Source organism: Sus scrofa, chromosome 2 (genome assembly GCF_054392235.1).
Source record: "Sus scrofa isolate SSC_HxYL_T2T_F1_AM1 chromosome 2, Sscrofa_HxYL_maternal_Yorkshire_Landrace_v2.0, whole genome shotgun sequence".
Taxonomy (NCBI): domain Eukaryota; kingdom Metazoa; phylum Chordata; class Mammalia; order Artiodactyla; family Suidae; genus Sus; species Sus scrofa.
The window spans coordinates 145,567,927-145,593,437 of record NC_139384.1 but is presented as its reverse complement, the minus strand read 5'-3'; the positions used below and the strand labels follow the sequence as shown (position 1 = coordinate 145,593,437).

General features: G+C 39.0%; 1 protein-coding gene across 6 annotated transcripts in view; it reads left to right on the top strand.

The window, feature by feature from the left end:
- The first annotated feature begins 4,720 nt into the window (after positions 1–4,720).
- The window catches only part of KIF3A (kinesin family member 3A), a 137,497-nt gene continuing 116,706 nt past the window's right edge, over positions 4,721–25,511 (top strand). For all 6 annotated transcript variants that reach the window (XR_014838764.1, XM_085014525.1, XM_085014524.1 and 3 more), the window contains exons 1-2: positions 4,721–4,873; positions 7,432–7,705. Coding sequence is in view for 5 of the 6 variants with exons in the window: in XM_085014525.1 (XP_084870651.1) it covers positions 4,868–4,873; positions 7,432–7,705 (280 nt within the window). In the remaining variant the exon portion in view is untranslated. The remainder of the gene's footprint in view (positions 4,874–7,431; positions 7,706–25,511) is intronic.

Sequence of the window (25,511 nt, the reverse complement as noted above, 5' to 3'; positions counted from 1 at the left end):
TGGGAATTGCAGCTGGGGCGGCCCCCGGGCGGGGCAGGGCGGGCTCGGAGGCCCCACCCTGCCCCGCCCTGGGCCCAGAGGTGTCCCGGTGCGTGGGGCCAGCCCCTCCTAGCCATTTGCTCGCCAGATGAGGAACAGGGACTTGGGAGGCGGGTGGGACAGAGAGCGCGCAGGTGGGTGAAGGATCCGCTCTGCTCTTCCTCCCTCCTTATGCGAACTCACTGAACGCCCAAAGCCTGCGTTCAGAGTCGCGAGAGCCCAGGATGGGGCAGCTGGTACCAATGCTGGTTCTGAGGAAGGTTATTTATTGAAGCCCTGCAACGTGTTAGGTGCTACGACCATAACGGTGAATAAAATAGCCGAGGAACGTACGTTCTGGTCAGGAAAAAGGCAATAAATATGAGTAGAATATATGGAAATCCCAGCAATTCCACTTCTAAGTATATGCCCAACAGAAATACACTTGGATGCACCAAAAGACACCCACATGATGTTCCCAGCAGCGCTATTTGTAATAGCCCCAAACTGGATACAACCCAAACATCTGTCAACAGTTGAATGGGCTAAACAAATTGTGGTACATTCATACAACGGAACACTACACTGCCCTGAAAAAGAATGAGCTGCTGTACCCAATAAGGAAGACTCTCACAAACATCATATTGAATGTAGGGAGACAGATAAAGAGTTCATACTGTATGATTTCATTTATATAAAGTATACAAATGAATCTATAATGTTAGAGGAAGGATAGTGGTTACCCTTGGGGGCATACTTTTTTTTTTTTTTTGTCTTTTTGCCATTTCTTGGGCTGCTCCCGCAGCATATGGAAGTTCCCAAGCTAGGGGTCCAATCGGAGCTGTAGCTGCCAGCCTACGCCAGAGCCCCAGCAACTCGGGGTCCCAGCCGCGCCTGCAACCTACACCACAGCTCAAGGAAACACGGGATCCTTAACCCACTGAGCAAGGCCAGGGATCGAACCTGCAACTTCATGGTTCCTAGTTGGGTTCGTTAACCACTGAGCCACAACGGGAACTCCCTTGGGGGCATACCTCTATGTTGATAAGTTATCACTGAAAGAAATTAAAGACTTAAATAAATGGAGAGACATCCTGTGTTCAAGAACCAGAAGATTTAAATTGTTAAAATGGAAATACTTCCCGAATTGATCTATAAATTCATCATAATCCCTGTTAAGTTTGCAGATGTCTTTTTGCAGAAATTGACAGGGTATTTCTAAAATTTCTATGAACCTGCAAGGAATTCACAATGGCCAAAACAATCTTAAAAAGTTGAATAGAGTCTTTACATTATCCGATTTCAAAACTTACTACAAGCCTAGAGTAATCAAGACAGTCTAGTATTTAATAGACATATATAGATCCATGGAATTGAATTGAGAGTCTATAAATCAACCCTCATGTTTATGACCAATTAATATTTGACAAAGATGCCACAATAGTGGGGGAAAGAACAGGTTTTTCAGCAAATGGTGATGGGACAGATGAATATTCATACTGCAGAAGAATGAAGCTGGATCACTAAATCATATCATATACAAAAAGAACTCAAAATAGATCATAGATCTAAATGTAAGAGTTAAAACAATAAAACTCCTAAGAGAGTAAATCTTCATGTCTTGGGTTGGGATGTGGTTTCTTAAGTATGCCCCAAAAGTACAACAAAGGAAAAAAATGTATACATCGAATTTGATGAAAATTGAAAACCTTTGAGCTTCAAAGAACACCATCCAGAAATTAAAAAGACAATACACATGAGAGAAAAAAATATATATAACGTATCTGAAAGAGACTTGTATTTTGAATAAATATAAATAATTCTTCCAACTTCATGAAAAGACGAATGAAAAGGGCAAAGGGTTTCTCTGAAGAAGATATTCAAATGATCAATAAGCGCATGAAATGACATCCAGCATCATTCGTCATCAAGGAAGTTAAGTCAAAACCACAAGGAGATACTATTTTACACAAGTAGGATGGCTGTAATAAGAAAAGCTTGAATACAACACTACCAGGTGTTGTGAGGAGGTGAAGAAATTGTAAACCTCATACATTGCTGGTGGTGCAGCCACTATGGAAGACAACTTCGCGGCGCCTCACAATATTAAATATTAGAGTTACCAAATGATGTGGAAATTCCTCTTGTATATACCCAAGGAAAACAAAACATGTTCACACAAAAACTTGTAGCAGCATGATCTACAGTAGCCAAAAATTAGCCAAACGTCCATCAATTGACAAATGGACAAAAATATGGCATATCCATACAATGGAATATTATTCAGCCATAAAATGAAAAGGATTGCTGGAGTTCCCGTCATGGCTCAGTGGTTAACAAATCCGACTGGGAACCAAGAGGCTGTGGGTTCAATCCCTGGCTTCTCTCAGTAGGTTAAGGATCCAGCGTTGCCGTGAGCTGTGCTGTAGGTCGCACACGTGGCTCAGATCCCGCATTGCTGTGGCTCCAGCTCCGATTGGACCCCTAGCCTGGGAACCTCCATATGCCGGGGAGGGGGGGGGGTGCGGCCCAAGAAAAGATGAAAAGACAAAAAAAAAAAAAAGATTACTGATACGTGCTATAATAGGAATGAACCTTAACATTATTCTAAGTGATAGAAGTCATTTTACAAAAGGTCATATATAATTCCACTTACATGAAATGTCCAGAATAAGCAAATCTGTAGAAATAGAAAGTAGATTGGTGGTTGTCTAGGGCTGGGGTACAGGTGGGAAGAAGGCGTGATGACTATTAGTATAGTGTTTCTTTTTGGGATGATGAAATTATTTAAAATTGATTGTGGTTATGGTTGCACAACTCTACAAATAGTAAAAATCATTGAATTGTACAATTAAAATTGGTGAATTGTATGACATGATTATATCTTAATAAAGCTGTGTGTATGTAAATGTTATATATATATTATATATGGTATATCAGATAGTTATAACTACTATGGAGAAATATAAAGTAGGGTGAGGTGATAAGAAGGCTGGGGCTAAAGGTTGGAATTTTAAATAGATCATTGGTAGGGCTCACTGAGAAGGTGATGTGTGAACAAAGACATTCTAAAGGAGGTGAAGGAGTCAGGTGGGTATCCAGGGGGAGGGCTCTCGAGGGCCTAAAATTGAATCTGGGTCTTGTCGCTACTGGTATGTATGACTTTGGACAAGTTCCTTAATGGCTCTATGGGGCTGTTTTAAAATCGGTGAAACAGTTACTATTTTCTATTAAGATGTCTAGTAGTACCTATTTCAAAAGGTTGTTGTGTGAATTAAAGTAATAAAAGAAGTAAATCACTTAGAACAGTACACTGGCACCTGAGTGTTTTTATTAGCTCCTATTGCAAGCACAAAAGCCCTTTTATTCTAACATGAAACAATGTCTTCAATGTCAGATGAATCAAGGAGGCCAGGTGGAGCTGGTGCAAGGAGGATAGCTTGCAATACTGAGTAAGGATGATTGCAGGAAGCAGGAAGAGGGCCTTTGACTTTTATCTCTCTGAGGTGAAATCATGGATAGGTTCTGAACTGAGAAAATGCAGTGTCTGATTCATGTTGAAAGTAGACTAGCATGGGAGTTCCCATCGTGGCACAGCAGAAAAGAATCTGACTAGGATGGGGTTTCGGTTTGATCCCTGGCCTCTCTCAGTGGGCTAAGGATCTGGCGTTGCCCTGAGCTGTGGGGTAGGTCTCAGACGTGACTCAGATCCCACGTTGCTGTGGCTATGGCGCGGGCCGGCAGCTACAGCTCGGATTGGACCCCCTAGCCTGGGAACCTCCATATGCCGTGGGTGCGGCCCTAAAAGGCAAAAAAAAAAAAAAAAAAGAAAAAAAAAAGAAAAAGACTAGCACGGACAAGAAAACCAGTTCTGAGTTGTTTAGTAGTAACGCAAGTGAGCGTTGGTGTGGTAGAAGTAATCAGATTCTGGTTCTACTTTGAAGATAGACAGATAGCTCTATAGAAAGATTGGATATTGTGTATGAGAGAAAAAAGACTGTTTTGACCAGATCACTTGTCAGAATTGAGTTTACATTTATTGTGATGAACCTTTAAAATAAACGACTTTATTTATAATAACGTTTGACGGGGGTGGGGTGGGTACTAGTAGGGAATAGGAGGCAGGAATCAACGTTTCAATTTTGGACACTACAAATTTGAAGTGCCTATTACACATCCAAGTGGAATTGTATTCAGAGGAAAGGTTCGGACAGGAAAGAGGATAGATTATTCTTTTTTAATTTCACAAATATGTATTGAAAACCCACGTTTTGCTTATTCTAGGCTCTGGAGGTAATTGTGAGAATACCGACAGAGCCGCTCAGGTCCTCGCCTAAGGGTGAGACAGATCATAAACAGGGTCAGCCATCAAGCGCAGTAATGTCTGTCTAGTTTTTGACTCTTCGGATAGGACACACTATACAATTGCTATTCTTGTTGTTAATATTTGGAGTACTGCAAACGCTAGAAGATAGAAGATGCGGATCTAGGAGTGCCTTCTCCTCCCCTTTGGTGATAGCCTGGTATCCATCCCCACCCCAAAGTGGGCCACGGTTCCAGCACAGCGGAATGGCAGCATTGCGCAGGCGCGGCTTCAGCCTGGCGTCCTAGGAGACGGTCCCCGAAAGTCTCCGCGCAGGCGTAATGCAAGAGGAAACCTGAGGCCAGGGGATGGGGCGGGGCGAGGTCGGAATGCGCCTGCGTAGCGCGCGCTCTCGCCCCGGGAGCCGCAGTCTCGGGAGCGCCCAGGCGGTGTTTCGGTATTCTCTGACTCGCCTCTCCCGCGAACCCGGCGTCATTGGCCTGCACCCCGGGCGGGGACGTCCGCCGGGCACGGGAGGAAGCCACGATGCCGGTGAGGAGAGTCTCACAGCCGCTGGGGTTCCTCCTCATCCCAGCGGCCTGGCGGGGTGGCGCGGCCGTTGCCATGGAGGCGCGGAGCCGAAGGGCGGCCGGGGTGGGGCGGGGCGGGACCTGGCAGGCCCGGCCGGCCGAGCATTTGGGGAGCCCGGCGGATGGGCCTGGGCCTGTGGGGGGTCTGCCCGACCTTGGGAGGGGCCCGGGGCCGGCCTTTCCGCCTTCGTCGCTGCTGCATCCCGCAAGGCCTGCGCTGTTTAACATGAAGGCGCTGTGCCAGAGGATGCGCTCTAGCTCCCAGCCCAGCCCGTTGGGTAGGGCGTCTAGGAGCTGCAGCCGAGGGTCGGCTTTGGATGCCTCTCACCTCGCGGGGTATCTGCGCTCCGGAGCCAAGCTCTGGAAGGCGTCAAAGCACGGGCTTCCTCCCCTACTCCAGGCTCCTGAATCGACCTGTCATTCCTCTCGTGGCGCTCTGGCTTACAGTGCAGAATGTAACCCGTAGGTGTCTTTGTGTGTGAGGGGGGTGGGGGGTGGTATGTTCGTCTGGTAGGATTTCACAGATTGTTATCTTGCATTTGATAAGGGGGCGTCGTGTAAGTCTAGTATAGGGTCATGGAGAACACTTGAGCTGTGGCCAGTTATTTACTGGTTACGAGGCCTTGGGCAATTATTTAATCCTTGTGGGCCCTTCGTTCCCACATAATTAAACTTTTCCTCATGGGGTTGTCATCTGGAGGAAATAAGCTACTGCGCAGGAGACTTGAAGGACAGTGCTTGACCTTTAGCGTTAAATGCTTAATATTTGTTCCTTGTCCTTGCTTTCTATTTATGAATTCATTCAGCAGATATTGGGCACCAGCCACATGCTAGGCAATAGCGATACAATATTGAGCAAAACCAACCAGGTGCTTGCAGTTGTAGACACGTACCTTGTTGAGCAGAGGTGAAAACCATACGTATTTAGAGAGACAAGGCACTTAACAGTAATGAGTGACGTGATTGCGTGGCATACTGTAGATAGGAGTAGATTCTGGTGAATTGTAAAGTACTGCCATGTGGGAATACTGACCTACAGATGTCAGATCATCTGTTTTTTTCAAGAGAATCTAGAAATTGTGACTTTTGTGAAATTTCTCAATTTTTAAATTGTAGCGGCTAATTCAATTGAGCCAAGCAAAAGACATTTGTGGGTTGAGTGTAGCCCCTTGATTTCCTCTTTGGAACCTATGGTTTAGATAGACACACATTAATCAAATAAAGAGAAAAGGGGAGGGGAGAGAGAGAGAGAATTGTAACCACTGTAGAGGAAGAAGAGAGAAGCATGCTTTCAGGGCCTATACAAGGATTTGACGCAGTAGTAAGGGAAGTCTTCCCAGGTGAAAGGGCTATTGAGCTGAGATTTGCAGGGTAAGTGAAGGGGCGGGTGGAGAATGTTCTAGGCCGAAGGAACAGCACATAGGCGTGTGATAAGAAGGAGCATGGTGACAAGAAAAGGCCTGAGAAACCCGATGTGGCTGAGGCTAAGAAAGCCAAGCAGGGTAACTCGTGAGATAGGGCTGGAGAGGTAGACAAGGGCCAGAGCCAGACCTTACAGACCACCTTCAGGATTTCAGTTTTTTCCCTAAGATCTGTGGGAAAACCACTGAAGAGTTTCAAGTAGGGGAGTGACATAATTAGGCTTGTGTTGATGCCGACTGCCATGTGGAGAACAAACTGTAGGGGGATCTAATTAGGTGCAGGAGGACAGTTTGGAGTCTCTGATAATTCCAAGTGAGATAAGATGACCTGGATGAAGGTGGTGAAAGTAGACATGGAGATAGGTGTGTTGAATTGGTATCATCTGTTCCTTGTCAAGAACAGTAGCTCGTATTTTTTTCTCTAATGCTTAGGAGAGAATTTGAGACATTAGGAATTTAACTACTACTTGTTTAATGGAAGTGGTGAACTTCCTTAGTATTTTAATATAGATACTTAATCATAAAATTTCAAAAATTGAAACTTTATATATACAAATGTTCACAAGGTTAGAATCAAGATAAAACATTTTTCTCTGCCAGTCTTTTTTCACTTGTCTTCTGTAGAGAAGGTAGACTATATATGGATGCATTATCTAATTAAAATTTGTTGCTAATATATCATAGAAAATAAAACAGAATCTCAGGAGAACAGAGGACCTACTACCATGTTCTTGATTAAAGTTATTAACCATGTTCACATGTGTTTTCCTACAGGCTGGAGACTCAGGAAGTCAGGGACTTCTGTGCAGAAAGAAGTCTCTGATATACTCGCTCATTTTCTGCCTAAATTGCATGAACTATAAATTACATTTCCTCTCCCCTCATTTATATTGTAAAAGAAACTATTTTTATATCTTTTAGTAAGCTTTTTTCCTGTATATCTGTAATTCTTTAATTGCATTTAACAGTTATTTATGGAGTGCTTTAATGTGTGCAAGGCACTGAGATAGCAAAGCATCCTTTTTCAAATTTTAAATTTAATCTTCTGAAGGTAAAAGTAAATACCATTTTTATCATTTGTAAATATTTTCTCCCCCAGATCAATAAATCGGAGAAGCCGGAAAGCTGCGATAATGTGAAAGTGGTTGTGAGGTGCCGCCCCCTCAATGAGAGAGAGAAATCAATGTGCTACAAACAGGCCGTCAGTGTGGATGAGATGAGGGGGACTATCACTGTACATAAGACTGATTCTTCCAACGAACCTCCAAAGACATTTACTTTTGATACTGTTTTTGGACCAGAGAGTAAACAACTAGATGTTTATAATTTAACTGCTAGACCTATTATTGATTCTGTTCTTGAAGGCTACAATGGTGAGTACTTTAAACAACTTGATCAGCTATTTACATTTCCCAGTGAATTCACCCTTTGTAATTGTACAATCAAATTGTACAGTGTGATGACTTGTAGTAAATACATACAGTTGCGAAACCATCCCCACAATCTAGTTTTATCACCCCCAAATTTCTTTTATGTCCATTTGCAGTCCCACACCCAGGCAGTCATTGACCTGTGTTCTGTCTAGTTTTGCCTTTCATATGAATCGGACATTCCTTTGTGGCAAAGTGGGTTAAGAATCTGGCATTGCAGCAGCTGTGGCCAAGGTCACAACTGCAGCTCAAGTTGACCCCGGGCCCAGGAACTTCCACATGTCTGGGGGGTGGCCAAAACATTTTTTTTCTGTAAATCAAATCATAGGCCATTTTATCTTTGTTTCCTTAGACTTGGTGTAATATTTTTGAGGGTCACCCATGTTGTTGCATGTATCAGTTGTTTGTTCCCTTTTATTGTTGAGTTGTAGTCTGTTCTATGACTCTGCCATCTTTTATGATCTTTGATGGGAATTTGAATGATCTAGTTTTGTGACTATGAAAAATAATACTGTTATGAACATCCTTTTAAAGTCTTTTTGCTGATATGTTTCAAAGTTTCTCTTGGGCAGATGCCTAGGAGTGGAATTGCTAGGTCTTTCCTTTAATATATGTTTTTCTTGTGAAAAAACTAAAACTTTTTTCCTAAGTGGTGACTGTACTGTTATTCCCAGCAACATGGTGTGAGCTTTCTAGTCTCTTCACATTCTCACCAATATTTAGACCATTAGTCTTTTTAATTAGAGCTATTCTAGAGGATCTGTAGTAGTATCTCATTGTTTTAACTTGTATTTCCCAAATGATTAACAACGTTGAACATTTATTTGTGTACTGATTGAACATTTGTCTATCTTCTTGGTAAAATATCTCTTAAAATATTTTACCCATTTTATAATTTGATTTCCCGTGTTCTTTTTTTTTTTTTTTTTGTCTTTTTAGGGCTGCACCCGCGGCATATGGAGTTTCCCAGGCTAGAGATCTTATCAGAGCTATAGCTGCTGGCCTACTCCACAGCCACAGCAATGCCGGTTCCGAGCCACGTCTGCGACCTACATCACAGCTCATGGCAACGCCGGATCCTTAACCCACTGAGCAAGGGCAGGGATCAAACCCACCACCTCATGGTTCCTAGTTGGATTCATTTCCTCTGTGCCGTGACGGGAACTCCAAGATTTCCCGTGTTCTTATTATTGAATCATACTCTTTAATACTCTTTATATACATTCTAGATTCATATCCATGATCAGATATGTGTTTTGAAAATATTTTCTCCCAGTCTGTGGCTTGTCTTTTCATTTTCTTAATGGTGTTTTTTTGAAAAGTTTATGTTTTAAGTCCAGCTGTCAATTTTTTTCTTTTGTCACATGCTTTGGTGACATAGCTAAGAAATTTTTGCCAAACCCAAGTCCACAAAGATTTTCTCCTATGTTTTTATCTAGAAGTTGTAAACATTTTAGGTCTTATATTTAAGTCTGTGATCTATTTTGAGTTCATTTTTATACAAGGTGTGAGATGAGGGTCTGATTTCTCCCCTCCTCCTTTTATTTCCTTTTTGCCTGTGGATATCCAGTTGTTTGTGCACCATTGGTTGAGAAGGCTATTCTTTCCCTATTGAATTAACTTGGTGCTTTTGTCAAAGTTCCACCGACCACAAATGTGTAGGCTTATTTCTGGATTGCCTATTGTTTTCCAGGTCTGTGCTGGGGTTTTTTGTTCTTGTTTTTTCTTTTTGGCTGGCATGTGGAAGTTTTGGGGCCAGAGATCAAACTCATGCAGCCACAGCAGTGACCCAAGCCACTGCAGTGACAGTGCCAGATCCTTAACCCACTGTGACACAAAGGAGTTCCTCCATGTCTATGGTGTTTTTTTTTTTTTTAGGGCTGTACCCATGGCATATGGAGGTTCCCAGGCTAGGGGTCAAGTTGGAGCTGCAGTCGCTGGCCTACACCTCAGCAACACCAGATTCAAGCCATGTCTGGGACCTGTACCACAGCTCATGGTGACACTGGATCCTTAGCCCACTGAGTGAAGCCAGGGATTGAACATGTGTCCTCATGGATACTAGTCAGATTTGTTTCCACTGAGCCATGACAGGAACTCCTCTGCTGTTTTAATTATTACAGCTTTCTTGAATATTTTGAAATTAGGTAGTATATGTTGTCTAATTTTGTTAGTTCTTTTTCAAGGTTGTTTTGGCTTTTCTAAATCTAAAATATGCGTTTTCATATAAATTTTAGGAATATCCTGTTAATTTCCTAAGGAAAAAAATACTAGGATTTAGATAGGGATTTTGCTGAATTGTTACTCTGACCATATTTAGTCTTCCAGTCATGAATATGATATTTTTCTCTGTTTATGTCCTGTTTAATTTCTGTCATCAATATTTTGTAGTTTTTAATTTATAAATTTTGTTCTACTTTTGATAAATTTATTCCTAAATTCTTTCTTTTATGCTATTGTAGATAGAATTGTTTTCATAATTCCCTTTTTGGAATTGTGCATTGTTAGTATAGAAATGCAGTTGATTATTTTTTAATTTTATTGGGGTATAGTTGATTTATAACATTGTATTTGCTTCAGGTATACAGCAGAGTGAATCAGTTATACATATACACATATCCATTCTTTTTTCCCAGATAGGTTATTACAGAACATTGAGTAGACCTCCCTGATTATTTTATTAAAAAAATTTTTTTTAAATTTAATTTTTTAATTAAAAAAATTTTTTTGTCTTTGGTCTTTTTAGGGCCACACGCATGGCATATGGAGTTTCCCAGGCTAGGGGTCTGATCAGAGCTATAGCTGCTGGCCTACGCCCACAGCTACAGCAATGCCGGGTCTGAGCCGCGTCTGCAGCCTACGCCACGGCTCAGGGCAACGCCAGATCCTTAACCCACTGAGCAAGGCCAGGGATCGAACCTACAACCCCATGGTTCATAGTCAGATTCGTTTCCACTGCGCCACGACAGGCACTCCCTAGTTTTTTTTTATTGAGATAAAATGTAAATAATGTGAAATTCATTGTTTTAACCGCTTTACAGTATAAAAATCAGGGGTTTTGTACATTCGCAGTGTTGTGTAACCATCATTACCTGTTTCCAGAACAGTTTTATCATCCTAAAGAGAAACTCTGTAGCCATTAGCAGTTACTCCTAATTTGCTCCCTCCTACCCTAGCAGGCACTTACTTTCTATGCATAGGAGTTTACCTGTTCTGGGCATTTCATATAAATAAACCACATACCATGTACTCTTTTGTGTCTGGCTTCTTTTACTTAGCATGTTTTTGATGTTCATCCATGTTGTAACATGTATCAGTACTTCATTCTTTTTTATGGCCAAATAATGTTCCATTGTCTGGATATACTCTGTTTTATTTATCCATTAGTCGATGAACATTTATGTGGTTTCCATTTCTTGGCTTTTATGAATAATGTTGCTATGAATATTTTTGTTCAAGTTTTTATGTGGACATGTATTTTCAGTTTCCTTAGGTACTGAGGAATATAATTGCTGAGTCAAAAGGTTAATTGTCAGACTGTTTTCCACAGTGGCTGCACGGTTTTTACATTCCCACCAGCAATGTATGAGGTTTTCAGTTTCCCCACATCTTTGCCAAAACGTATTATCTTTCTTTTTAATTATAGCCATCCTAGTGGGTGTGAACTAATATTTCATGTTTTGCAATTGATTTTTGTATATTGACTCTGTATCTTGCAACTTTGCTAAACTTGATTATCTCCAGTATGCTTTAAAAAAGTTTTATTGGAGTATAGTTGATTTACAGTGTCATATTAGGTTCAGGTGTATAGCAAATGATTCAGTTGTATGTCTATCCATTCTTTTTCAGACTCTTTTCCCATATGGGCTTTAGGAAATATTAAGTAGAGTTCCTTTTGCTATACAGTAGTAGGTCATTGGTGATTATCTATTTAATTTGTTTATTTTAAATAAACAATACTTTATTTAATTTTTTGTAGTATACATATACCCATTCCTTTTCAGATATTTTCCCATATAGGTTATTACACAGTATTGAGTAAATTTCCCTCTGCTATATATTAGGTCATTGTTACTTATCTATTTTATATATAGTAGTGTGTATATGTTAATCCTAACTAATTTATCCCTCCCTCCCACATTTCCTTCTTAAGTAACCTTAAGTTTGGTTTCAAAATCTTTGAATCTGTTTCTATTTTATGAATAAGTTCTTTTTTAAAATTAGTTTCCACATATTAGTGATCTTCTATATTTCTTTTTCTCTGTCTGACTTATTTCACTTAGTGTGATAATTTCTGTGTCCATCCATGTTGCTGCAAATGGCATCATTTCGTTCTTTTGTATGGTTGAGTAATATTCCATTGTATATACGTACCACATCTTCTTTGTCCGTTCCCCTGTCACTGGACATTTAGGTTGATTCCATGTCCATGGCTGTTGTGAGTAGTGCTGCAGTGAACATCGGAGTACATTTGTCTTTGCAAGTCGTGGCTGTGCATGTATGTTTTTGAATTATGATTTTTTCTGGATATATGCCCCAGAGAGGGATTGCTAGATCAAATGATAGCTGTATTTTTATTTTTTTAGGGAACCTCCATATTGTTCTCATTAGTGGCTATACTACCTTATATTCCTACCAACAGTGTAGGTGCATTCCCTTTTCTGCACACCCTGTCCAGCATTTATTGTTTGTAGACTTTTTGATGAGGGCCATTCTGACTGCTGTGAGGTGGCACCTCACTGTAGTTTTGATTTGCATTTCTCTAGTAATTAGTGATGTTGAGCATCTTTTCATGTGCTTTTTTATGTAGCTGCATTAGCTGTTTGTATATTTCGGAGATTAATCCCTTATAAGTTTCTTTGTTTGCAAATATTTTCTCCCATTCTGTGGGTAATTTTTTAAATTTTGTTTATGGTTTCCTTTGTGTAGAAGCTTTTAAGTTTAATTAGGTCCTGTTTGTTTATTTCTGTTTTTGTTTTCATTACTCTGTGAGGTGTATCCAAAAAGATATTGCTGTGATTTATGTCTAAGCGTGTTCTGCCTATGTTTTCCTCTAAAAGTTTTATAGTATTCAGCCTTACATTTAGGTCTTTAATCCATTTTGAGTTTATTAGGCTTTTTAATGGGTTGATTCTCTAGGATTTTCTACCTACAAGAGCATGTCTGAAAATAAAGATAGGACAACTTCTTTCTTTGTGATCTTTTTGTTACCTAATTTATCCTAGCTAGAACAGAAGCTCCAGTACAGTGTTGAATAGAAGTGGTGAGAGTGGACGTTTTTGTATTGTTCCATGCTTTTACCAGTACCATGTTATCTGTAGATTTTTCCAGAGATACCTTTAATCAGAATAAGTTCCCATCTGTTCCTAGTATGCTGAGAATTTCTTTTGGGGATTGTATTGAATTTTGCAAAGTGCAGTGTTTTCACACTTAGAAATTATTTTTCAAAGTTTTTTTTTTAAAATATGGCCAATTACATTGATATTTATTTATTTATTTAAATGTAGTGAGATTCTGTGGATTTGACCTAGAGTCACACCTCCAATCCTTTGCTCTTTTCAGTGACACCTTATATATATATATTTAAAAAAATTTTTTATTATAGTTGATTTACAGTGTTCTGTCAATTTCTGCTGTACAGCAGAGTGACCCAGTTATACATATATACATACACACACACATATATATACACATTCTTTTTCTCACAATATCCTCCATCATATTCCATCTCAAGTGATTAGATATGGTTCCCTGTGGTATACAGCAGCATCTCATTGCTTATCCACTCCAAATGCAGTAGTTTGCAGCTACTAACCCCAAACTCCCAGTCCATCCCACTCTTTCCCCCTTGGCCACCACAAGTCTGTTCTCCCTGTCCATGAGTTTGTTTCTTTTCTGTAGATAGGTTATCTATGCCGTATATTAGATTCCAGATATGAGTGCTATCTTATGCTATTTGTCTTTCTCTTTCTGACTTCACTTAAGTAGAGAATCTCTAGTTCCATCCATGTTGCTGCAAATGGCATCATTTTGTTCTTTTTTATGGCTAAGTAGTGTTCCACTGTATATAAGTATCATCTTCTTCATCCATTTTCATCTCTCAATGGACATTTGGGTTGTTTCCATGTCTTGGCTATTGTGAATAGTGCTTCAATGAACACAGGAGTGCATGAATCTTTTTCAATGAAGTTTTGTCCAGATATATGCCCAGGAATGGGATTGCTGGATCATATGGTAGTTCTAAATTTAGTTTTCTGAGGTACCTCTATACTGCTTTCCATAGTGATTGTACCAATTTACATTTCCACTAATGTTGTTGGAGGGTTCCCTTTTTTCTACCCCCTCTCCAGCATTTGTTATTTGTAGACTTACTAATGATGGCCATTCTGACCTGTGTGAGGTGGTAACTGCCTTGTAGTTTTGATTTTCATTTCTCTAATAATTAGTGATATTGAATATTTTTTCTTGTGCCTCTTGGCCATCTGTATGTTTTCTTTGGAGGAATGTCTCTTCAGGCTTTCTTCCCATTTTTCAGTGGACTTGTTTTTTTGCTGTTTTGTTTTATGAGTTGTTTATATGTTTTGGAGATTAAGCCCTTGTTGGTTGCATCATTTGAAATTATTTTCTCCCATTCTGTAGGTTGTCTTTGAGTTTTTGTTTGTTTGTTTATTTGTTTTTTATGGTTTCCTTTGCTCTGCGAAAGCTTGTAAGTTTGACTAGGTCCCACTGGTTTATTTTTATTGCCTTGGGACACTGACCTAAGAAAAACATTCGTAAGGTTGATGTCAGAGAATGTTTTGCCTATGTTCTTTTCTAGGAGTTTGATGCTGTCTTGTCTTATGTTTAAGTCTTTAAGCCATTTTGAGTTTATTTTTGTGCATGATGTGAGGGTGTGTTCCAGTTTCATTGATTTACATGCGCCTGTCCTGTTTTGCCAGTATGACTTGCTGAAGAGACTTGTCTTTTTCCCATTTTATGTTCTTGCCTCCTTTGTTGAAGATTAATTGATCGTAGGTGTCTGAGTTTATTTCTGGATTCTCTATTCTGTTCCATTGGTCTATATGTCTGTTTTTGTACCAGTACCACACTGTCTTGATTCCTGTAGTTTTGTAATATTGTCCAAAGTCTGAGAGAGTTAGATCTCCTGCTTGGTTTTTGTTTCTCAGGATTACTTTGGCAATTCTGGGTCTTTTGTGCTTCCATACAAATTTTTGGATTGTTTGTTTAAGTTCTGTGAAAAATATCATGGAGAATTTGATAGGGATTGCATTGAATCTATAGATTGCTTTGGGTAGTATAGCCATTTTAATGATGTTAATTCTTCCAGTCCAGGAGCATGGAATATCTTTCCATTTGTCTGAATCCTTTTTAATTTCCTTGATTAATGTTTTATGGTTCTTAGTGTATAAATCTTTCACCTCCTTGGTTAGGTTTATTCCTAGGTATTTAAATTTTGGGGTACAGTTTTAAAAGGTATTTTTATATTCTTTTTCAGATATTTCATTTTTAGTATACAGAAATGAAAAATGCAACCCCAATTTTCTGAATGTTAATTTTGTATCCTGCTACTTTGCTGAATTCATTGGTGAGATCCGGTAGTTTTTATGTGGAGTCCTTAGGGTTTTCTATATATAGTATCAAGCCTTCTGCATAGAATGACAGTGTTACAACACTCTTTTCTTCCAATCTGGGTACCTTTTATTTATTTATTTTTTTGTTTGTCTGATTGCTGTGGCTAGGACTTTGAATACTATTTTGAATAAAAGTGGTGAGAGTGGGCATTGTTGTCTTGTTCCAGATTTTAGCAGGAAGGCTTTCATCTTTTCTCCATTGAGTATTATATTGGCTGTGGGTTTGTCATAGATGGCTTTTATTATATTAAGATATGTTCCTCTATACCCACTTTGCTAAGAGTTTTTATTATGAATGGATGTTGGATTTTGTCACATGCTTTTTCTGCATCTACTGAAATGATCATGTGGTTGTTGACTTGTTCTTTGCTTTTTTTTTTTTTTTTTGAAGGCTGAACCCATGGCATATGGAGGTTCCCAGGCTAGGGGTCAAATCAGAGTTATAGCTGATGGGCTACACCACAGCCACAGCAATGTGGGATCCTAGCTGTGTCTGTGACCTACTCCATAGCTCTCAGCAATGCCAAATCCCCAACCCACTGAGTGAGGGCGGGATTAAACCTGCATCCTCACCGATGCTAGTCAGATTCCTTTTCACTGCACCACAACGGGAACCCGACTTTTCTTTTGCTAATGTGGTGTATGAGGTTGATTGATTTGCATATGTTGAAATCCTTGTGAACTTGAGATGAATCCCACTTGGTCGTGGTGTATGATCTTTTCTAAATAATGTTGGATTTGGTTGGCTAAAATTTTGTTGAGAATTTTTGTGTCTATATTCATCGATGATATTGACCTATAATTTTCTTTTTTGGTAGTATCTTTGTATGGTTTTAGTATTAGGGTGATGGTGGCTTCATAGAATGTCTTTGGAATTATTCCTTTTTCTTCAGCCTTTTGGAAAAGTTGAAGAAGAATTGGTATAAGTTCTTCTTGTATGTTTGGTAGAATTTGCCTGTGAAGCCATCTGGTTCTGGACTTTTGTTTGTAGGGGAGTGTTTTCATTATGTATTCAATTTCATTTCCAGTGATCAGTCTGTTCAGGTGATGTATTTCTTCTTGATTCAGTTTTGGCTGGCTGTATGTTTCTAGAAAGTTGTCCATTTTTTTCTAGGTTGTCCAGTTTGTTGGCATATAATTGTTCATGGTATTCTGTTATGGTTTTTTGTATTTCTGCAATATCCATTGAGATTTCTCTTTTTCATTTCTTTGTTTATTTGAGTTCTTTCTCTCCTCTTCTTGGTGAGTCTGGCCAGAGGTTTGTCAATTTTGTTTACCCTTTCAAAGAACCAGCTCTTAGTTTTATTGATTTTTTTCTATTGTTTTTCTTTCTTTCTTTTTGCATTTCTATTTTATTGATTTCCTTTCTGATCTTTATGAATTCTTTCCTTCTGCTGACTTTAGGTTTTGTTTGTTCTTTTTCTAATTCTTTTAGGTGGTAGGTTAAGTTGTTGATTTGAGGTTGTTCTTTTTTGAGGAAGCCTGTATTGCTATGAACTTCCCTGTAGGAGCTGCTTTTGTGGTGTCCCGTAGATTTTGAATGGTTGTGTTTTCATTATCGTTTGTCTCGAGATATTTTTTAATTTCCCTTTTGATTTCGTCATTGACCCATTGGTTTTGTTTGTTTGTTTTGACCCATTGGTTTTTATTGTTTAGTCTTCGGGTAGTCGGTTTTTTCTCATTTCTTTTCCTGTGGTTAATCTCTAGTTTCATGCCATTGTGGTCAAAGAAGATACTTGAAATAACTTCTGTACTTTTAAATTTGTTGAGGTTTAGTTTTGTGCCCCGGTATGTGGTCCATCCTTGAGAATGTCCCATGTGCACTCGAAAAGAAGTGTGTGTGTATAGGGGGGGTGTATGTGTGTGTATGTATATATTTCAGGAATGTAATTTCCTAAAAATGTGAATTAAGTTTTAACTTTTCTATTGTGTCATTTAGGATCTCTGTTGCCTTATTAATTTCCTCTCTAGAGGACCTGTCCATTGATGTGAGTGGGGTGTTGAAGTCTCTTAGTATTATTGTATTCCCATCAATTCTCCTTTTATGTCCTTTAGTATATGTTGTATATATTTGAGTGTTCCTATATTAGCAGCACATGCATCGATGAGTGTAATATCCTCTTCTTGAATGGATCCTTTAATCATTAAATAATGTCCTTCTTTTTATGGCTTTTGTTTTAAAGTCTATTTTGCCTGATATGAGTATTGCAACTCCTGCTTTCCTGTCTTTTCTATTCCCATGAAATATCTTTTTATATCCCCTCACTTTCAATTTCTCTGTATCTCTTTGCCCTAAGGTGAATCTCTTGTAGGCAGCATATTGTAGGCTCCTTTTTTTAAAATCTAGTCTGCCACTCTGTGTCTCTTTTGATGGAGCATTCAGTCCATTGATATTTAAGGTAATTATTGATAAATATGTGTCTATTGCCATTTTAAGCCTTGTTTTCCAGTTGATTCTGTTTCTCCTTTGTTCCTTGCTTTTTTTTGGTTGGATGATTTCCTTATATTTTATGCTTGTATCCTCCTCTTTTTAGTTTTTGTAAATGTAATGTTTGGTTTTGATTTGTGGTTGCCCTGTTTTTCAAGTATATTAACCCCTTCCTATATCTGCTTGCTTTAGCCTGATAGTCATATAGGCTGAAACATGTTCTAAAAGAAAAAAAAAGAGTTTAGATTTTCTTAAATTCTTTGCCCATATTTTATGATTTTGATGTCATTTATTAGCATCTTCATGTTTATCCTTTTGCTGTTCCTTGTGTTTATTGTCACCTTTACAGTTGCTTTCCCCCCCCCCCCCCTTTTAGGTCTATATGCTGGCTTATTTAGGTTGTTACTTTCCAGTTGTGATTTCCACCATCCTATTTTTTCTTAATTCTTTTTTTATTTAGAGAAGCCCTTTCTGTAATTCTTTTAGAATGGGTTTAGTATTGCTGTACTCTTTGACTTTTTGTTTGTTGGAGAAATTCTTTATTTCTTCTATTTTAAATGATACTCTTGCTGGGTAAAATATTCTAGGCTGTAAATTTTTCCTCTGCATTATTCATTCTGCTGTTCAGTGCCTTTAACTCACCTTGTGTGTCTGAAAATGAATTTTCTAATTTTTCTTGGTTCCATATATTTTAAGTTCCTCTCTAAAGTAATCTGTATTACTATTCACATCCACTATTAATTTCTTCATATTTTCTCTTAATTCCTTGAGTATTTTCACTATCTCTTTTTTAAACTTTGTGTCTGTTAGACTGCATAGGTCTCTTTCATTGTTTGCTTCTTCAGGCAAATTCTCCTGTTCTTTTAACTGGGAGTGGTTCCTGAGCTGCTTCGTTTTGCTTGTATTTTTCTTATTCTGTGAGTTCAGGGAAAACAACTACTGTAGTATCAGAGAGCTATTTATATGCAAGAGTGCCCCTGGGTATTTTGTGAGGGCTTACTATTTATTTTTGGCATCAGGGCTGCTTTTGGTTTGGATGCTTGCTGTCTCTTTGCTCAGTGCGTGCAGGCTGTTATCTCCTTGATAGGGTGCTGTGCATGCTTCCAGGTAGATGGAAGGAATGGGCAGGGCTAGTAGACAGGGCCTGGTTGCTGGGCCCTTGACAGTGGCAAGGACCCATGGAAACAAGGCACAGGTTCTTCCTCATTGCAGGGCCCTGGGAAGTAACAGTGACCCTCAGGCAGGTGTAGGTGGTGCCTGGAGCTTGCGGCAGTGGCAGGACGTCCGTTTTAACAGGGGAGTGAGAGCAACAGTGGGTGGTCCTCAGTTGCAATGCCCTATTCTGCAGCAACCCATGAAGTGACTGGGGCTGCAGGTGGTATCTGTTCACAGACCCCTAGTGGTGGAGGGCCATGCCCATCTCTGGAGTCAGAGATAACTATGGTGATTTGCCTCCGTTGCTTGTACACCACACAGGAAGTGCCCTGTCATGCTTAGGCCATGCCACTGGTAGCTGGTGCAAGAGGGGCTGTCACCTGTAGCCCACACAAGAGGTGCCTCTCTGCTCGTAGCCTCACCCTCTGAGAATCCACGCATGCATAGTGATAGATATTCCTATTACAGTCTGCACCTACTCATCTTACCCTCACCGAGAATGGTGCCTTGCTTCTCCTGCAGGACCAGACCTCCCAGATTCTCTCAGCTGTGGCGCTCCACTCTCCAGCCCTTGGCACACTGCCCCCAGCCCCTCAGGCCATCTACACACAGCCAACCCTAGTCCTCTCCCCAGTACTGACCTCCAGAGCCTGAGTCTCACTGCTCAACCCCTTTTTGAGTATCTCTGGCTGTGGTTTCCAGGGAGGTGGTATTGATGATCTGTGCAGCTTGCTGTCTGCTTTGCCCCCTTCAATCCAGCTGGGCTTTTCTCTGAGGCTTTGAGGTCCCTCTGTCTCAGCTGATCTCCCCATCAGTTTGGTGGGTTCCCAGGGTGTGGGTTTCTTTCCTCTTTCACACCTGCCTCTCAGAGTTCCGTCCTGATGCCTCTCTCTCTCTCTTTTTTCTGTTTGTTTTACTGAGTTATGTGGAGGGTTTCTTGCCCTTCTTGGAGGTTTAAGGCATTCTACCAGCGTTCAGTAGATGTTGTATTTGAATCGTTGTACATGTAGATGGTTTTTTGTGTGCATGTTTTTGGGAGAAGGTGAGCACCATGTCTTACTCCTGCACCATCTTGATCTTGGCTCTCCTTGATTGATTTTTTTTGGGTCTTTTTTTTTTTTTTTTTTTTTTTAAACTTGGGCTGCACCCTCTGCATGTGGCAGTTCCCATCGGTTGAATCGGAGCTGCAGCTGCCGGCTTGTGCCACAGCCACAGCAATGCTGGATCCAAGCCATGTCTGCAACCTACCCCACAGCTCATGGCAACAAGGGATCCTTAACCCACTGAGTGAGGCCAGAAGTAAAACCCCCATCCTCATGGCTACTAATCAGGTTCATTACCACTGAGCCACAATGGGAACTCCTCTCTTTGAATGATTTTTAAATGGGAAACCAGCCATGCCTCTTGGTCTTGCTGTATTATTTATTCTTTTGTATATTTTTAGATTTATTTGCTAAAGTATTGTTTATTTTTGCAGCTGTGGTCATGAGGGATATAAGCATGTAATTTCTTGTTTGTTTTTATCTGCTTTTGGTATCAGAATAATGCTAGTCATAGACTGAGTTGGAAAGTATTCCCTCTTTAATTACCTGGGAAAATTTGCGTAGAATTAGTATTACATCTTCCCCAAAGGTTTGGTAAAATTAACCAAATGAAGCCTACTGGGCCTGGAATTTTTTGTGTATGGGAAGGTTTTTAACTACAGATTCCATTTCTTTAATTCAGTTTGTTTTAATAGGTTTTCTTTGAATATTCAAGTTAACTGTTCCTTTAGTGGTTTTTTGCACTTCGTCTTTAATGAAATTTGTCTATTTCATCTAAATTGTTGACATTATTGCCAAAAATTTGTGTGTATCAGTCCCCTATTCTTTTTTTTTTTTTTTTTTTTTTTTTGTCTTTTTGCCTTTTCTAGGGCCGCTCCCGCGACATACAGAGGTCCCCAAGCTAGGGGTCCATCGGAGCTGTAGCCACCGGCCTATGCCAGAGCCACAGCAATGCAGAATCCGAGCCACGTCTGCGACCCACACCACAGCCCACGGCAACGCCGGATCCTTAACCCACTGAGCAAAGCCAGGGATCGAACCTGCAACCTCATGGTTCCTAGTTAGATCTGTTAACCACTATGCCACAACAGGAACTCCAGTCCCCTATTCTTATGTTAGAATGTAGTGATAGAACTTTTCTCATTCCCAATGTTGGTATGTGTGTTTTCTTTTTCTCCTGATTAGTGTGGCCAAAGGTTTATCAATTTTATCGATCTTCTCAAAGAACCAACATTTGGTTTTATTAATTTTTCTTTATTATTTTTATGTTTTCTCTTTCAGTGATCTTTGTTTCTTTTCTCCTATTTCAGTCTTTTTCTAATTTTTAACTTTTTTTTTTTTTTTTTTTTTGGTCTTTTTTGCCACTTCTTGGACCGCCCCTGCAGCATATGGAGGTTCCCAGGCTAGGGGTCGAATTGGAACTGTAGCCACTGGCCTATGCCATAGCCACCACAGCAATAGAGGATCTGAGCCACATCTGTGACCTACACCACAGCTCATGGCAATGCTTGATCCTTAACCCACTGAGTGAGGCCAGGCGTCAAACCTGCATGCTCATGGACAGTAGTCAGATTGGTTTCTGCTGAGCCATGTCGGGAACTTCCTCTACTTTCTTAAGATGGAAGTTGAGGTCATTGTTGTGAGAGCTTTCTTCCTTTCTAATACAGAAATTTAATGCTATTTAGTTATCTTCTAAGTACTGCTTTAGTGGCATCCTGAAAGTTTTGACATACTGCGTTTTCATTTTCTATACAGTGCAAAATACTTTCTACCTTCCTTCTTCTTTTTTGATTCCTAGGTTATTTAGAAATGTCTTAGTTTCCAGTTGTTTTAACATTTCCAGAGATTTTTAAGGTTTAAGTATAAACCTGGTTGCTTTAAGGTTTATAGTATAAACTGCTGATTTCTAATGTAGTTCCATTTTAATAAGGGAACATACTTTTTATCTCTTGACTTTTTCGTTTTATGACCCAAAATGTTTCTTTTTTATTATTTAAAATGTTTTGTGTATACTTGAAAAGGACATGTATTTTGCTATTGTTGAATGGAGTGTTCTATAAATGGTCAATTTGTAGTGTTTAAATCATCTTTGTAATTAATTATTTTCTACTTGGTCTATCTCTTATTGAGAAGGGGGTATTGAATTCTCTGACTGTATTTTTGTATTTCCCTATTCCTTTAAATAGTATTAGTTTTTCCTTCATGTATTTTGAAACCCTGTGAGTAAATGCATAAATGTTTAGGGGTTTTATGTCCTTTTGGTGAGCCTCCTTTTTATTATGAAATTACTCTCTTTATCCTTGGTAATATTCTTTACTCTGAAACCTACTTTGTCTGATATTATTATAAAAATTTTAGCTTTCTTTTGAGTGGTGTTAACATGGTATATATCCTTTCCCATCTTTTTGCTTTTGATGTATTTGTGTTTTTATATTGAAACGGCATTTTTAGTAGGTACCTTTTCTAGAGGTTGCTGAGATCATGCCAGTTTTGTTGATTTGCTAGAAGAATTCATGGCACTGAAGGTGTAGTTGTATTTATGGCTTTGGTTATTAGAACAAAAAGGATACTAAAAAAAGAAATCAGCGAATGGGAAAATGTGCATGGGATGAAGTCTGGAGGAAACTAGGCATAAACTTCTAAGAGTCCTCTCATGGGTGGGTGCTGAGGATACATCTAATTGTCCTAGCATTGGCCACGACAATACACATGAATGTTCTTTGTCAGGAAAGTGATGTAAAGACACAGTGCCCAAGGTTTTTATTGGAAGCTGCTCATGGAGTCACCTTCAGCCTAGCAAGTGCAAAGATCCCAGACTCTCAAAAGAAGTAAAGCAGATGTTAGTATAAACCACTGTGTTTGTACGAGCAATTGCGGCATAGTGAGCCACTCTTATTAGTTACGGATTGGTGGGAATCCTCCCTGAATTTAATTTCCAGATACTAGTCAGAGGCCAACTTTAAAAGCAAAGGATAGCAAAAGGTAACAGTCTAGGGTCTGCTGTGTTAGCTCTTTTCTGCACAGAAGCATATAGTTTGTCTTTTTTTTTTTTTAATCCATTTCTGCTATCTCTGCTACTTAATTAGGGTATTGAGCCTATTTGTATTTATTGTGATTAGTTCTTAGGTATAAATCTGTCATCTTGCTATTTGTTTTCTCTTTGTCCCATTTGTTCTTAGTTCCCCTTTTCCTCTTTTTATGCTTTCTTTTGGATTAATCAAGTATTTTTCTTATTCCAGTCTATCTTTGTGATTTGTAGCAGTGCACCTTTGTTGCTTTATAAACCTTAAATAATTACAGTTACTTTCAAGTGATACTATATCACTTTATGGATAATATAAACATTTTATAATACTATACTGTAGTCTCTTTTTTTAGCAGGATAAGTTTTGTTGAGGTATAAATAATTTACAAGGCTGTGGTAATTTCTGCTCTGTACTTCAATCTCTTTCCTCCCAAGTTTTGTGCTATTGTTGGCATAGATTTTACTTCTACATGTTGTAAACTCCAAGTGTTACCATTTCTGTTTAAACCATCAGTTGCCTTTTAAAGAGATTTAGATAACAAGAAAAAAGTTTATGTCTTTATTTATTCATGTAATTACCGTTTCATGTATTCTTCACTCCTTTAGGTAGATCCATATTTCCGTCTGGTGTCATTTTCCTTCTGCACTGAAAAATTAACCTTTTCCATAGTATCATGTTGCTGAAATCACATAGTATGTTGCCTTTTCAGATTGACTTCATTCAGTTAGTAACATGCACTTAAGTTTTCTCCATGCTGTTTCCTGGCTTGATAGCGGCATGTCTTTTTATTGATGAATAATATCCCATTGTCGCAATGTATCATAGTTTATCTATTCACCTGCCTACTGAGGAACATCTTGGTTGCCTTCAAGTTTTGGCAGTTATGAACAAAGCTGCTGTAAATATCCACGTGCAGGTTTTTTGGTGGACCTCCTGCTATTTTAAATACGTAATTCAGAAATGAGATTAGATAAAATCACAGGGAGAAGTTCATGTTGAAGGAAATTATAATGCTCTATTTGTTAAGTTTGGCATTTAAAAACTGGAAATTGGGACTCGCATCTCTGAAAATAAGATGGGATTCTTTAATTTTAGGGATACTTGGTCTTCCTTTCTCAGTTCTAAAATTGTACATAAATGTCCTTTTTAAAAAATTTTATAACCATTTTTTTTTTTTTGTTATAGCTGGTTTACAGTGTTCTGTCAATTTTCTACTATACAGCAAGGTGACCCGGTTACACATACATGTATACATTCTTTTTTCTCATGTTATCATGCACCATCATAAGTGACTAGATACAGTTCCCTGCGCTATACAGCAGGATCTCATTGCTTATCCACTCCAAAGGCAATAGTTTGCATCTGTTAACCTCAAATTCCCAATCCATCCCTTCCCTCCCCCTCCCTCTTGGCAACCTCAAGTCTGTTCTCCATGTCCATGGTTTTCTTTTCTGTGGAAATATCCTTCTTAAATTAGTAATCTTCATATATTTAATGCATTAATGGAAATTGCAGTAGGAATTAATTATGAGGGTTTTTTGTTTTTGTTTTTTTTTTGGGGGGGGGTCATTACATATTGGTAGAAAGTATGGGCTCTGGAGACAAATGGACTGTGTGTGTTCAGATCTTATTTCTACCACTTACTATGACATTGAGCAAGCCAGTCAGCGTCTTTAAGCCTTTGTTTCCTCACCTAGACTGTGGGAACATAAATAGTGCCTAGCTCTTAGAGTTAAGGTGAAAATTAAATAGAAATGCATGAAAAGTACATAACTCAGCACATAGGAACAATCAGTAAATAGTAGCTGTTGTGTCTGTTTTAAAATGCAATATATGAAGAGTTCCCTGGTGGCCTAGTGTGTTAAGGATCCAGCATTGTCACTGCTGTGGTATGGGTTCAGTCCCTGGCCCAAGAGGTTCTGCATGCTCTGGACATGGCCCCCAAAACTGCAGTGTATGAGTTCATGATATTTTCAGCTCCTTTGAAGGCAGTTATTTATATTCTTTTTTTTTAAGTGTTTCTGGTATATAGCAAAGTGATTCAGTTTTATATAAATATATAATACAGATATGTATTATATGTTATACATATATAATATGTAATGTATTATATAATATATATTCCTTTTCATATTCTTTTCCATTAAGGTTTATCTTAGGATACCGAATATAGTTCCTTGTGCTATACAGCAGGAACTTGTTGATCCATTCTATATATAATAGTTTGCATCTTCTAGTCCCAAACTCCCAGTCCATCCTCCCCATCCCTCTCTTCCTTGGCAACCACAAATCTGTTCTCTATGTCTTTGGGTCTGTTTCTGTTTAGTAGATAAGTTCATTAGTATAATATTTTAGATTCCATGTATAAGTCATCATATGGTATTTATCTTTCTCTTTATGATTATTTAATATGATAACCTCTAGGTCCATCCATGTAGCTGCAAAGGCATTATTTCATTCTTTTTT